The sequence below is a fragment of the Echinops telfairi genome, unplaced genomic scaffold, assembly GCF_000313985.2.
Source record: "Echinops telfairi isolate 266 unplaced genomic scaffold, ASM31398v2 ScPeMD7_7457;HRSCAF=8495, whole genome shotgun sequence".
NCBI classification, from domain to species: Eukaryota; Metazoa; Chordata; class Mammalia; order Afrosoricida; family Tenrecidae; genus Echinops; species Echinops telfairi.
Window position 1 is genome coordinate 18,748,951 of NW_022111357.1, and position 12,611 is coordinate 18,761,561.

General features: G+C 51.2%; 1 protein-coding gene across 2 annotated transcripts in view; it reads left to right on the plus strand.

The window, feature by feature from the left end:
• The first annotated feature begins 272 nt into the window (after positions 1-272).
• Positions 273-12,611, plus strand: part of UBXN11 (UBX domain protein 11) — a 28,932-nt gene continuing 16,593 nt past the window's right edge. Inside the window, exons 1-4 of one of the 2 annotated variants that reach the window (XM_004705336.2) lie at positions 273-303; positions 7,220-7,325; positions 7,980-8,008; positions 8,489-8,584. In XM_004705336.2, the coding sequence (XP_004705393.2) occupies positions 7,255-7,325; positions 7,980-8,008; positions 8,489-8,584 (196 nt within the window). In that variant the 5' untranslated portion in view covers positions 273-303; positions 7,220-7,254. Of the gene's footprint in view, positions 304-7,219; positions 7,326-7,979; positions 8,009-8,488; positions 8,585-12,611 lie in introns of those variants that run through there. The other variant, XM_045299143.1, reaches the window with a different exon arrangement.

Genomic DNA, 12,611 nt, shown 5'->3' on the forward strand with positions numbered 1-12,611 from the left:
AAAGTGTGAGGAAAGATTTTGTCAAGCACGTCTGAGTACAGTCTCAAAATGCAGAGGCTCAGGACACAGTAAGTGTTGCTCCCAGAGCCCCAGTATGAGGTGGGGGAGACATCCCCGCTGCCCTTAGGCGCTAGAGCAGGAAAGAGCCCTGTCCCTGGAAGCCCCTTCTCACGCCCTCCCTGCCAGCGAGTCACCTGCAGCCCCTGTGACCCTATAGACAGAGTAGAACTGCCTCTGCGCGTCTCCAAGACGGTGCATCTTTACAGGAGCAGAAAGCCTCGTCTTTCTCCCATTGCGCGGCTGGTGAGTTCAAACTGCTGACCTTGTGGAAGACCCCACAATGTATCACCCACTATTTCCCCCAGCTCCAATGTTAGAGGGTAGACTTCATGGGGCGCCCCTCCCACCAGGGTGAGGGCGCCAGAGACAAGGCTCTGCCCTCAAAAGCCTCAGGTTGATGGAAGAGAGATTTTCTCCTCAAGGGTGTTCCATACCCCATGGGTCAGGTCGGGTTTGGAGTGATACAGAAGCTCGGAATCAGTGGGGACTTGTGATCACCCCCAAACAAGGATAGTGAGAGCCCCCACTAGGATGACCAACAGTGGGCACTAGGAGACGTTGCAGGATTTGGGAATGAAGAGGGAGGAGGGAATGGAAAGTTTTATGATGGATAATGGGGGTCATGTTAAGGAGAACATAGAAGGAGCTGATTTTGAGGGAGATATTTGGTGGGGTTTGGGGATCAGTTCCTTTTTCTTCTTCAACACTCTTGTTTAGATAAGCCACTTCACCCGTTTAAAGCGTGTAAGTCAAAGAACTTTAGTATATGCACCGTTTTACATCCAGAGCCACAATCAATTGTAGACCATTTTCAGCATCCTTTAAAAAAGAAACCTTGTCCTCATTGGCCTCCACTCCCTTCAACCTCCCTCATCTCCCACAATGCCCCACAAGCCACTAATCTATTTTCTGTCGCTGTAGATTTGCCTATTCTGGGCATTTTATAATACTATGATAATCTTTAGTTTCTTCTCTGGCGGGCTTCTTGCATTTAGCTTGTTTTCAAGATTCACCTGTAGCATATAATATCAGCACTTCATTCCTTTTTATGACAAAATAATATTCCATTGTCTGCATATACCGTATATTGTGCCTCCACTCACCAATGGATGGATATTTGGGTTGCTTATATGCATTTTAGCTCTGATGAACAGTGCTGCTGTGACTATAGGAATCTTGTATGAATCTGTGTGAACCTGTCTTCATTTCTCGGGGGATGTCTAGAAGTGGAGCTGCTAAGAGACAGGCTAGCTATTGGAGGGACTGTCGGACTGGTTCTTAAAGTGGCTGCGCCGCTCCATTCCCACCTGCAGTGCATGAAGGCGTCACTTTTGCACATCTACATCAACACTTGCTCTGCTCCGGCTTTGGGGTAGTTCCTGTTGAGAAGGGAGGGGTGGTCAGGTTTGGTGGGAGTTCAGGCCCAGTACCTGAGACCCATAACTCTCTCAAGCCCTACACAAATATTTGGATGCTTGAAAGATGACTGTTTTCTCCCCTAAGAGAAACCAAAGGATACAATTAATCACTATTCCATTAAGCCCTACAAAGGACTCCTTTATTTCTACGACTGAGCTCCACCCCAGAGGACCTTGAGCAATGTAAAGGACGGGGGAAGAACCAGGGAAGCTGCTGAGCAGTGAGCTGAGCCGGGGCACACCAGCTGGCACCTGACTTCTGGGCACATCAGCTGGAAGCTGTGAGTGCGCACAGAACACCCCCTGCATCGTGCGCGGGCGCCTCCTGCTGTATGTGGTCCTTTGCCATAAGCACAGGATCTTGCACATAAGCCCAAAGTGTGTCCACCCCTGACCCTGCACTGCTGTGCGTGCACCACGTCGTCGCAGTCCCTGGGAATCTTGGCGCTGACCGCTTTCTGTCCATTCCCTAATAAAAGCTACATCTGACCAGCCTGGCTTGTTGTACTTCTTTTTTTCAGAATCCAGCCTGCGTCGCCCGGGACTACTCTTGCTGCTTGCTGAACCATGGGGGGGTGGGCAGCACACCCCAACTCAAAGAGCCCTACATCCAGAATAAGAAAACGTGTAAACTGTAAACCGTAGCGCCCACTGCTGTCCAGTCAATTCTGACTCGGCGACCCTGGAGGACGGAGTAGAGCTGTCCCACAGGCTTCTGAGACTAACTCTTTGTGGAAGCAGACTGCCTAATCCTCCCTCGGAGCAGCTCCCCACTAGCAGCCCAGTGGCTAATCTACTGTAGCACCAGGGCTCGTCAGTGCATTTATAAAGAAACCGTACACTGTACCCAAGTAAAAACCCTTGTTTTTACCATAGGAATTACACAGGTGGAAAATGGGTGCCTTTTAAAATGTATGTTATGGTGTGCGTTGGGGCTTCGACGAGTGAAAGGGCATTCTGCCAAACCCACAGCTCTCGGGTCCATTCCGACTCTGAGCCTAGAGAGGGCGCTGTAAGTCTTCGTGGAAGCAGACAGCTTCCTGTGGAGCCGCTGGGGGGTCTGACCTACCAGCCCTCTAGCGAACAGTCCACACGCCTGACGGGATAGTGCCCCAGACAGACATGTGTCCGTGTGTCTGGGAGGGGGTGCCAATAACCCAAGGACTTTGTCTCATCGCTGAGTCATACACCCCAAGGAGGAGCTGTCCCTCATTCCACACGGGCACATCCATAGACGCCTTCAACAAATATTTCAGATGCCTTCCTGGGCCAGGCCCTGTGCGAGGAAGGAGGCAAAGACATGGACAAGCAAAGACATTGTCCTTGCGTGCCAGCCGTCTGGCGGTGGAGCCGAATTCCAGTGCCGGGAGAGCAGTGCTCTGGAAGGGGTGAACAGGGGGCCCAGAGGACAGTGACTGACCCCAGGAATATAGGGAGCTGAAACTGTACATTCCTAGAGGGAAGCAGGAGAAGATCCTTGAGACTTACGGTTGGATTAGGCAAAGCATTCTTGCCTCTTCAACTATGTGCGAGCAACACGGATAGCATGGACGGCCAGCAAAGGAAGCCATGCCTAAGAAACCAGGGGCTCATCAGCACGGAAGGGCAGAGCTTCAGCAGACACCGTCAAGAGAGACCGCTCAGAGATGGGATAAAACATTCTGCAAGTCATCCGATTAGAGACTAGTACTAGAATATATGAAGCACTCCAACTGCTCAATCATAAAAAGACAAGCCAAATTTAAAACTGGGTAAAGGATCTGAAGATCTATACATGGGCAATAAATCAATACAGGTCCAGATGCTCAACATCATTAGCTCCCAGGGAAAGGCAAATCCAAGCCACAGTCAAATACCACGTCCCTCCCCCTAGGAGAATCAAAAGACAAGAGACAATTGCTGAGGAGGTGGACAAATTGGAACCCTCAGATGCAGCCCGTGGGGACACAGTCTGCCATCCGTCGGGTGGTTAAGACATGAAGTTGCCCTGTAACCCAACAATTCTACTCTAGGTATATACTCCCCGCCCCCCACCCCACCCCCAACCCACACATGAAGCTTGTTCAGGCATGCTCATAGCAGCATTATTTTTAAGAGCCCAAGTATAAACAACCCAAATATATGCTGATAGCTGCTACTGCTACTTGGGTGAACCTTGGAAACATGTTACATGAAAGAGCACCTATTTTATGATTCCATTGATATAAAGCGTCCAGAATAGAGAGGAAATTAGGGGTGGGCTGGGGGCTTGGAGAGGTTGGGGGGAAATGGGAAGTCATTGTTAATGGGCGTGGTGTTTGTTTGGGGGAAGAAAATGTTCTCAAGTCGATTGTGGCGATGGCTGACCAACTCTATAAATAATTAACCTCAGACCTGTGTACTTTAAATGAGCGAAGTATATGGTATGTGAATTACGCCTCAGGAAAGCTGTTTGCTTTGACAAAAACCAAAAAAGGCCACGCGTGGTATGATTTCATTTTTGTCCCTTGAGACGACACCATTCTAGCCGTACAAAGCAGATGAGTGGCCTCCGGAGTTGAGGGCAGTGGAGGGGGAGGGGAGGCAGGTGAGTCTAACTCTAACTCGCAGGGGAGAGCTTTGTGCTGAAGGGACAGTTGTGGATCTTGATTGTGGGGGTGGTTACGGGAATCATCAGGTAATGAAACAGCTCAGAGCCCTACCAGGGGGCTTCACAAAGTCAGTGGACCTATCAATCCATCTCCCTTTTGACTCATTTTAAAATGGTTTCAGTTTGAAAAAAGAAGTGAAGGGGAAGTACATATGGATTAAACCTCTGCTGAGCCTGGTTGGGCTGCAATCCTCAAAGTCCTCAGTTCAAAGCCGCCAGCGGCTCCACTGGAGAAAGACAGGCCTGTCTACTCCCATAAAGAGTTACAGTCTAGGAAACTCAGGGGCATTTCTACCCCGCCCTGGAGGGTCCCTGTGAGTTGGCATTAACTCGGTGGCAGTGAGGTTGCGAATCCCCTCTGACCATAGACCAGGGATGTGAACCGCCCTGCTATCACGTAGAGTGGATTGGAGAACAGCTTACTGCAGGTGCAGTTAGGTTAAATTTTAACACCTTATCATTTGATCCCCTTTTTAAATGTTTACTTTCTTGACTGTGATTCTTTAAAAATCATTTTATTGGGAGTTCTTACAGATATAACATTCCATAGTTCAATCACATCAAGCAGTACAGTATTGTACAATTGCTACTACAGTCAGTTTCAAAATGTTTTCTTTCTTCTTGAACTTGCTATCTGTTATGCCCTCCCCCCAGGAACCCATATTATTATTATTTTTGTGCTATATCTTACACCATCCAATATATCTATCCATTTACGTACAATTCTGTTGTTCACTCCCCTTCAGTGGGGTTATACAGTCATCGGTGCTATCAGCCCCATCCCCTATTCCTGCTCCCTCAGGGAACCATTACTCCTGTTACTGTTTCTGAAGGATTATTTAGCTTGGCTTTCATGTATTGAACGATCTTAATTACACAAATAGACGTGCAAGTCTAACATGATTAATGAGGTAAAACAAATAAAAACCATAGTAAGGGGAGGAAATATGAAAGAACTAGAGGATAGTTATGTGGTTCATCAGTACCATACCACACCCTGGATTTACGATCCCTTCCATGTGGCCCTTCTGAGAGGAACTGTCTAATTGTCCTACAGGTGAACTTGGGTCTCCTGGTCTCCCTTTTGACCCATTTATAATTTGCTCTACTTTAAAAATACTTTCCGCGTTCTTTTTGTTTGAGGTTATTATCTGTTCTACTTTGTTATTGTTGTTAGGGTTGTTTGTGGTTTATTTCTATTTTTTTTTTTGGTATGTTTTTCTGTCTATGAACAACAGAATAGGTAATTCTATAGAGACAGTAACTGGACTGATGGTTTTGGGGGGGTATGGCAGGGGAGGTTGGGGGCAATGGGGAGCTAATAACAATGAGTAGAAGAAAGAAGAAAATGTTCCAACATTGGGACTGGCTTGGGTCAGACTTGGATCCCAGCTGCCCTAGAGCTGATTTCTCGCTTTTGGTCTCTTACTGTGGTTCTCTACGCTGTCACCAGGGTGGGGAATTGCTGAAAGGCGCTCCCTGCCATCACTTTCCAAGTTCCTGTGAATCTGTGATTATCTTAAAATAAAAAAGTTATTAAAAATTACTAAAACAAACAAAAAGAACAGGGGGAAGGAGAGAGAGAGAAAAAGTGGAGTCACCAGAAGCAGGGTGACTGTTCTAGGAAGGGCTTCCAGGGAGGAGGACCCTCTGAGGCACTGCCAGCCATTCACAGGGCTTGGCTGTCGGAGGAGTGAGGGGAGGACTGTGGTCTGGAGAGGATGCAGTTGGAATGGACGGAAGGCAGTGAACTTGGGTTTGGGGTTCTGAGCAAGAGAAGGAGACCTAGAAAACTTCTGGCAGGGAAGTGACATGTCACCTTTGTGTTTTAAGAAGGCCCCTGTGACAGCAGCATGGGGAGAATGCAGGAGGAGGTGCCACCTGGTCCACAAAAGCCAGGCGGATGCTACCGGGCAGGGCAGGCAGATAGTGGAGATGGAGAACTCTGGGCCCAGTCTTTGGGAGAGAACCACTGCAGAAAGGGGGGCGGTGAGCCCCAGTCTCCAGAATGAAGGCAAGGGAGGCTGCCTCCAACAGTGTGGACAGCCTACGGGGCAGTGTGGAAGCCAGGGCCACCAACTAAGGGGACTTGGTTGGACTTGTCCTAAAAAGACGTGATTCGGGTGCTGTTGCAGGCCTGGTGGTTCTAGGACTCCTAGCTATGAACCTGTCTCCTTCCTGTGGGTTCCAGTTCATGGGCACCACTTGCTACTGACTACAACTGTTCTCTGGACGGTCCTCTTTGTGGAAGCCAATGACCAGCCCTTTACTTTCATGGGTCTGCTGGGTGGATTGGAACCAATGACCTTCAGGTTAGCAGTTAAGGACAAGCCACTGGTGCTGCATAGGGCCCTAGATTGTTATAGTGTTCTCTCTGCACGGAATTCAGTCACGGCCGGCCTGCAGCTACACCTCGATGTGCATGCGTCTTTGCAGAAGGAACGTGATCCTAACCGTGGGAGTCACAATAGCCACAACTCCCGATTTTGGAGTGCTAAGTGGCTCCCATGCATTGATGGTCTCTTGGGATCTCGCAGTAGCCCCACGCCGTTAGTATTGTTAGTGTTGTGTGCCATCAAGGTGACCCCGGCTCCCAGCAATACTAAGTGACAGAGTAGGACTGCCCCGAGAGGTGACCTAGACTGTCATCTCTATGGGAGTGTCTTGTCCGGCCTTCCCCCAGCACTCTTGTCTTGTCCGACTCTTCCCCCAGCACTGCCTTTGGGTGACCCTCCGGTTCTAGATGTGAGATGCCAGATGTGGCACTAAAGTTTTGGTGCCCTGGGCTTGGTGTCCACGAAAGCCCCCAGCTTGCTGGGTAGTCTTGTCCCAGGCTCTGAGCAAGCTCCGCATCCCATCCCCACTTGTTCCCAAATACTTCCAGGCCCAAGGCTTTCGGAGTCAGGGCAGAGAGTGGGTGGTCTGATGGGGCAGGCATCATCAGCACAGGGGCCAAGGTGGGGCTGTGGTTGAACTTCCTGCCTGGGGCAGAGACAGGGGTGCTGCTTCCTGGGAAGTGGTCCCTTCTGAGAAAATGGCCAGGGAGAGCAGGGCTTTCAGGCTGTCTGTGTGTCCTCTGTCCCTAAGGGCTACCTTCCTTCCTTCTTCTCAGGGAGCTTCTGATACCTAGGTGTTGCCTGGAGAACTATGAGCTCACCTTTGGCCTCTCTTGGGAAGACTCGGAGAGTGCCCCTGCCATCAGAGCCTGTGAACCCAGGGTAAGGGGGGCTGCCTGTCCATCCCCATCCCCATCCCCTCTCTACCTCCCGTAGCCAGAGGAGAACGGCTCTCGGTGCACTGGGGGAATACAAAGAAGAGTGGCTTCCTGGCGAGGTTCTCTCTCTCTCTCTGGAAGCTCCACGGTGCGTCTAGCCCTTCACTGGAGTGTCTAGTGCTACCTGGGCCCCCTAGGAATGGCCCACCGCCCATCGACTCCCCTCTGCTCCCGGATTGGTGCACCTATTCCTCAGCCCTGGGCTGGGCTCTCAGGGAAGGTCAACCCCGCATCTGTCTCTACAAAGTCTTGTTTGCAGCTCTGCTCCCTCTTGCTCTCGCGCACACCACTTTGCTCCATCCTTCCAAGCAAAGAGACCCAGAGCGCTCAGCTGCAAGAGGTTCAGGGCCGACGCGGGGGCTCTCCAGTGTAGGAGCCCTTCCCCCTTCCCCCTTCAAGACTGCCCGTAGCACTGCCCCAGCCCTTTCTGTTGGGAGGAGCTGGACATGCCAAAGCCTGAGGTCAGGAGGCAGGCGCCTGGCCTTCATCCTCTGTAGCCTTGGCAGGCGTTGGGGGTGGGTGGGTGGGGGATCAAGTCTGGCAACCTAGGGGGCCCGAACTTGTATTCCTTCCTTCTCCTCCCTGCCCCGGCGCCTAGGAGACGGGGGATAAAGATCTACGGAGACGGTGGGTGAGATCTACAAGACGGTGGGTGTGGGCTCTGCCCTCCTGTCTTCCTCCCTGGGCTTGGGTAGTTGGAGAGACAGCACAGGTCTGTCAGCCAGAGTCAGGGTCATCTGCAGACCCCCAACCCCTCCCCGAGGGTGGGGCTTCCCTCCCAGCAGCTTTCCGCACCCCGACAGCGATGCCACTGTCAAATGAGAGGCTCTCCATTCACTGTAGGGTTGGCCGGTGGTGGCCTAGAGACCAGGTCTGGCATTCTGGGCCCCAGCCCTCCTTTCCCCGACCTCCCCCAGGCCACCACAGCCTTTCCTCACTGAAGCCCCTGCGTGGCGCCCACCCACTCAGGCCCCCATGACAACACCAGCTTGGAGCCCCCAGGAGTTGGCCTGGTGTGGGGGACTCCCAGGGGGGCCCATTCTTGCTTCTCCACCTCCTCATATCCTGGAGGGCACCAGAGTGTGACGTGGGCATCTTTGTCTGCAGAAGATGAGGTGAACATTGTGAATGACGATCATGGCTCCGAAGAAAAGTTCTCAATCTCTTGCTACAGAAGCATGGGCGCCCCTGTGGGCAAGCAAGGTGAGAGCAGCGGCCCCAAGTGCCCAGGCTTGGCAGCACGTGGGAGTCCCAGGGGCGTACAGTGAGGCCCAAAGAGGGACAGCACCCACTCCTCACCTCCTATTTATGGCTGGTGTGGCCATGCACCATGTGCCGGGACCCCAGACTTGCTCACAGTCTGGTTGGCCATAAAGCCACCCAGGCCCACCTGTGGCTCAGCAGGTCTGGTCAAGCCCCGGGGCCAGGCTGTGGCCAGAGCCTCTGGAGTAGAGTCGGCTGGAGTTCTCATCACATCAGTTCGTGATGTCAGTACGTCCAGGGCCGGAGAGGGGATGGAGGGCCTGAGGTGGGGCCCAGCTTTTGGCCATCTGTGTCCTGTTTCCGTTGGGCTCTGGACCAGGTCCAAAGTCTACTGGAGACCTCGCCTGGCCTGGCTCACACCATCCCCTGTGGACTCTCCCATGGAGCCAGGCTTCGGCAGGCCTGGGAAGGCCAAGATGAGCTGTGGGGTGCTGGTAGGATCAGGGTCTGAGCTGGGAGTCTGGAGGTACTGGCATGAGGAGAGACTCTTCTGCTAGCTCTGATATCCCGGTGTGGCCGCTTTGATAAAAGACTGCTCAACAGAAGACCCCTAGCCCTTGGAGGGAGAGGGGGCCACTTGCCCGGTTAGTGATAGTTCTCTACCGAAGCCCGCCTCTCTTCTTGCTGGTGGGGGATTGAAGCCTAGACATGGGGAGAGCCGAGTCTCATAGACATGTAGTCACAAAGCCAGAATCTTCTACACTCCGGCTGGGAACCTTCTTAGTAGTCAACGCAGAAAAACAAGACAAAAAACAACCGAAAAGCTGTTTTCCTTGAAAAGAGCTGTCTGCCCTCCCCCCACTTCCCTCTCCTTCTCACCGGTCCAAACAAAGGGAGTTGGTCCCTGCCACTCAGTGCCTGCCTCCACCAAGGTCACAGATAAGGAAGGACCCTGGCCTTTCTGCAGAGCTCACGGTCCTGGGACTGAGTTCAGTGCCAGGCTCGAAGGGTGTCTCAGGGTCACCGTCTTGGGGGTTCTATCCGTCTCTATCAGCCGAGCGAGCCTGGTCTTCTTCCGTTACTTACGTGGACTTTGAGTTTCGTTCCACATGGTTTCCCTCACTCTGCCCAGGACTCTCTGCGTGACCCTGACCCAGAGGCTGGTAGTGAGAGCTGGCCACCGCGCGCTTCTGGTCCCAGGGGAGTGGAGATTGACGTGCCCATTGCCCTCACTCCTTTGGACGAATTGTTTCCTCCAGGCTCTGGTTTTCCTTCCTCTTTGGTGTTCCTGGCAGGGAGAGGCCAGTCGCTGCAGCTTAGAGGGCCACTCTCAAGCTCTTAAGAGCCCAGCTGATGCCCACTCGCCAGCGTAGGACGTAGAATAGCTGCCCTAGGTGCTTTTGACTACCAATCAGAGAAACCCCTTACTCACCTGTCTCGGGTACTGCAGAAGACCTATTACCCGGCATACCAAGAAGCCCTAAGGAGACCGCTCCAGGCCTGTTGGTTTAGCAGCTCAAAGACCACGTCAAGAGTTAAGTGCTTCACTGTTTTTTTTTGAAACTTCATAATACTTTTATTCACTCAATAACTTCCTCCCTTAAGAGTCTTAATTCAGCAAGTGTAGGGACCCAATAAGAAAATCCGATAGTCAGAACATGTTTAGCTTTTTGAAAGCAGCTGGCACAAACTTCTGACCATGCCTTAGTAATCTTTTCTGCGTTCTGAGTATAATGACTTTTATTGACAATACCTGCTGTTTGCTATTTGTGGCACTCAAGAGGGGGGCAGTCTGCTTTCTTCACAAACACATCTTCTCAAAACAGTGGATCAAGATACTCCAATGCCACGTAGTTTCTCTGTTTTCAACTCCAGAGCAAAAGAGACATTCCACGCAAACAAATGCAATTCCACTTTCCTCGTTTTTGCTTTTACCATCGGGGTCTTGGGCAGGCTGAATGCTCAAGTAAGGCTCTCCTTTCTCCAAGAGAGACTGTCTCTGTCGGCTCTCCTCTAGAGCGGCTTCTGCCCGGCTCTTGGCATTGATGTCCGCCAGGTACGTGGGGGAGTTACGGTAGGCCTTCATAGATGCATTGCACTCGATCTTTTCTGCCTCGTACTCGTTTAAATATTCTTGTTTTTCTTCATCAGTGAGATCTTGCCACATGCCACCAATAATCTTGCCAATCTCCCACAACCTTAGGTCAGGGTTGGAAGCCTTAACTTGGTCCCAGACCTTTCTGCTGTACCTCATGTAGGGCATCAGCGGCTTATCTGGTGCCTTGGCGGGTTTGGGAAACGTAATGCCAGAGGATGTCGTGACCTGGCTGTTGGTGCCCGGGTTCCCTCCCAGCCTGTAGTTAAGCGTTTTCACCGGCTACCGTTACTGATTGTTTTGATCAGAGAGTCTGTTAAAGAATTCTGATCAAAAGGGGGGTGGAAATGTAGAACAAAATGTAAAATCATCATGGAATCCAGACTTTTTGGAACCACGAAGCTAGACAAACCCCCAAAATAATTGCCCCACAATCAGTCGAAGCCTAAACCAAAAAGTCTCCCTGAAGCCTTCTTAAAACCTCGCTGTAGTGTAGCCGAAGTAGAAAGCAGCTGCTCTGAGACCCGTCTGTGTGTCAGCTCAACATCAGTGACTAGAGAGAGGAGACAGGAGCCTTCGAGGGTGGTGCCTTTCTGTGAAGGGGGGGGACGTCTAGGAAAGGGGGGAGACGGGGGCACAACTCAGGGAATGTCTGCACTGTCACTGAACTACACGTGGAGGGACTTGACCTGGGTGTGTTGTGACTGAGGATACTCCCATTAGTGAACAAAATCAGTTACTCATTAAAAGGAAAACACAAGTTGGGGTTTCCCCCCAACCCCCCGAGATCCCTTTGGGCTGGCAGACCCTCATGGCCTCGCAGTCATGGCTTCTTCCTATCACACATGCGAAGGATGGCGCCTGCCAGGGGAGGGCCTTTCTTGCTGCGCCAAAAGCTGCTCTCTTTCTCCAAAACATTGTATTTTGAGTTTTTGAGCCAACCAAGAGGTGGAGATAATAATATAGTGATGCCCAGCCTCCATCTAGAGTCCCCAATTGATAACATCTTGTCATCTTTATTGTCATTCTTCCTTGAGTTGTCTCCGAGGCGTAGTGCCCATAGGACAGGGTGGGGCTGCCCTCGGAGGACCCCGAGACCCCACTCTGTAGGGGAGTAGACAGCCGCCTCTTTTTCATCCATCCATCCATCCATCCATCCATGGAGTAACTGATTTTGTTCACTAATGGGAGTATCCTCAGCCACAGAGCAGCTGGTGGTTTCAAACTGGTGACCTTGCAGTTAGAAGCTCAGTGTGGGGAGGGAGGAAAAAATGAGCTGATACCAAGGGCTCAAGGAGAAAGCAAATGTTTTGAGAATGAGGATGGCAACAAATGTACAAATGTGCTTGACACCATGGATGGATGGATGGATTGTGATAAGAGTTATATGAGCCCCCAATAAAATGATTTAAAAAAAAAAAGCTCCGTGTGTAGCCCTCTCCGGCATCAGAGCATATATGTATGTATGTATGTGTGTGTATATAAGTGTTAATGTATGTTTTGAATGAACATTTAGAAATACATTGCAAATGTCAAGACATTTCACCTCTAAATGTGTGCATGTCTACAAATAAAGAACTACATGACCACACACTGCTATCATACTTTAAGTATGTGAATGATTCATAATACTATCTAATGTCCTGCACTCAAGTTCCCAGTGCCCCTCAACGAAAGCGCCTGTCTTTTTTCCAGCTTGCTGTTCTTGAGCCTTTAAACCATTTGGGAAGCTTCCGTTCCGTGGCCCTGCTCACACTCATGAGCAATGCGCACCCACGGCACTGTGTTCCTGCCTCGAGGTGGCGTCACCCTGTAGAAGTGCAAGAGGCAGCCTCACAAGGCAGCACCCATTCCCTGCTTCCCCCAGCTCCTGGGGACCACCCATAGAGAGCCCACTGTCTCTCTGCACTTGCTCATTCTCGTTCTTTCCTT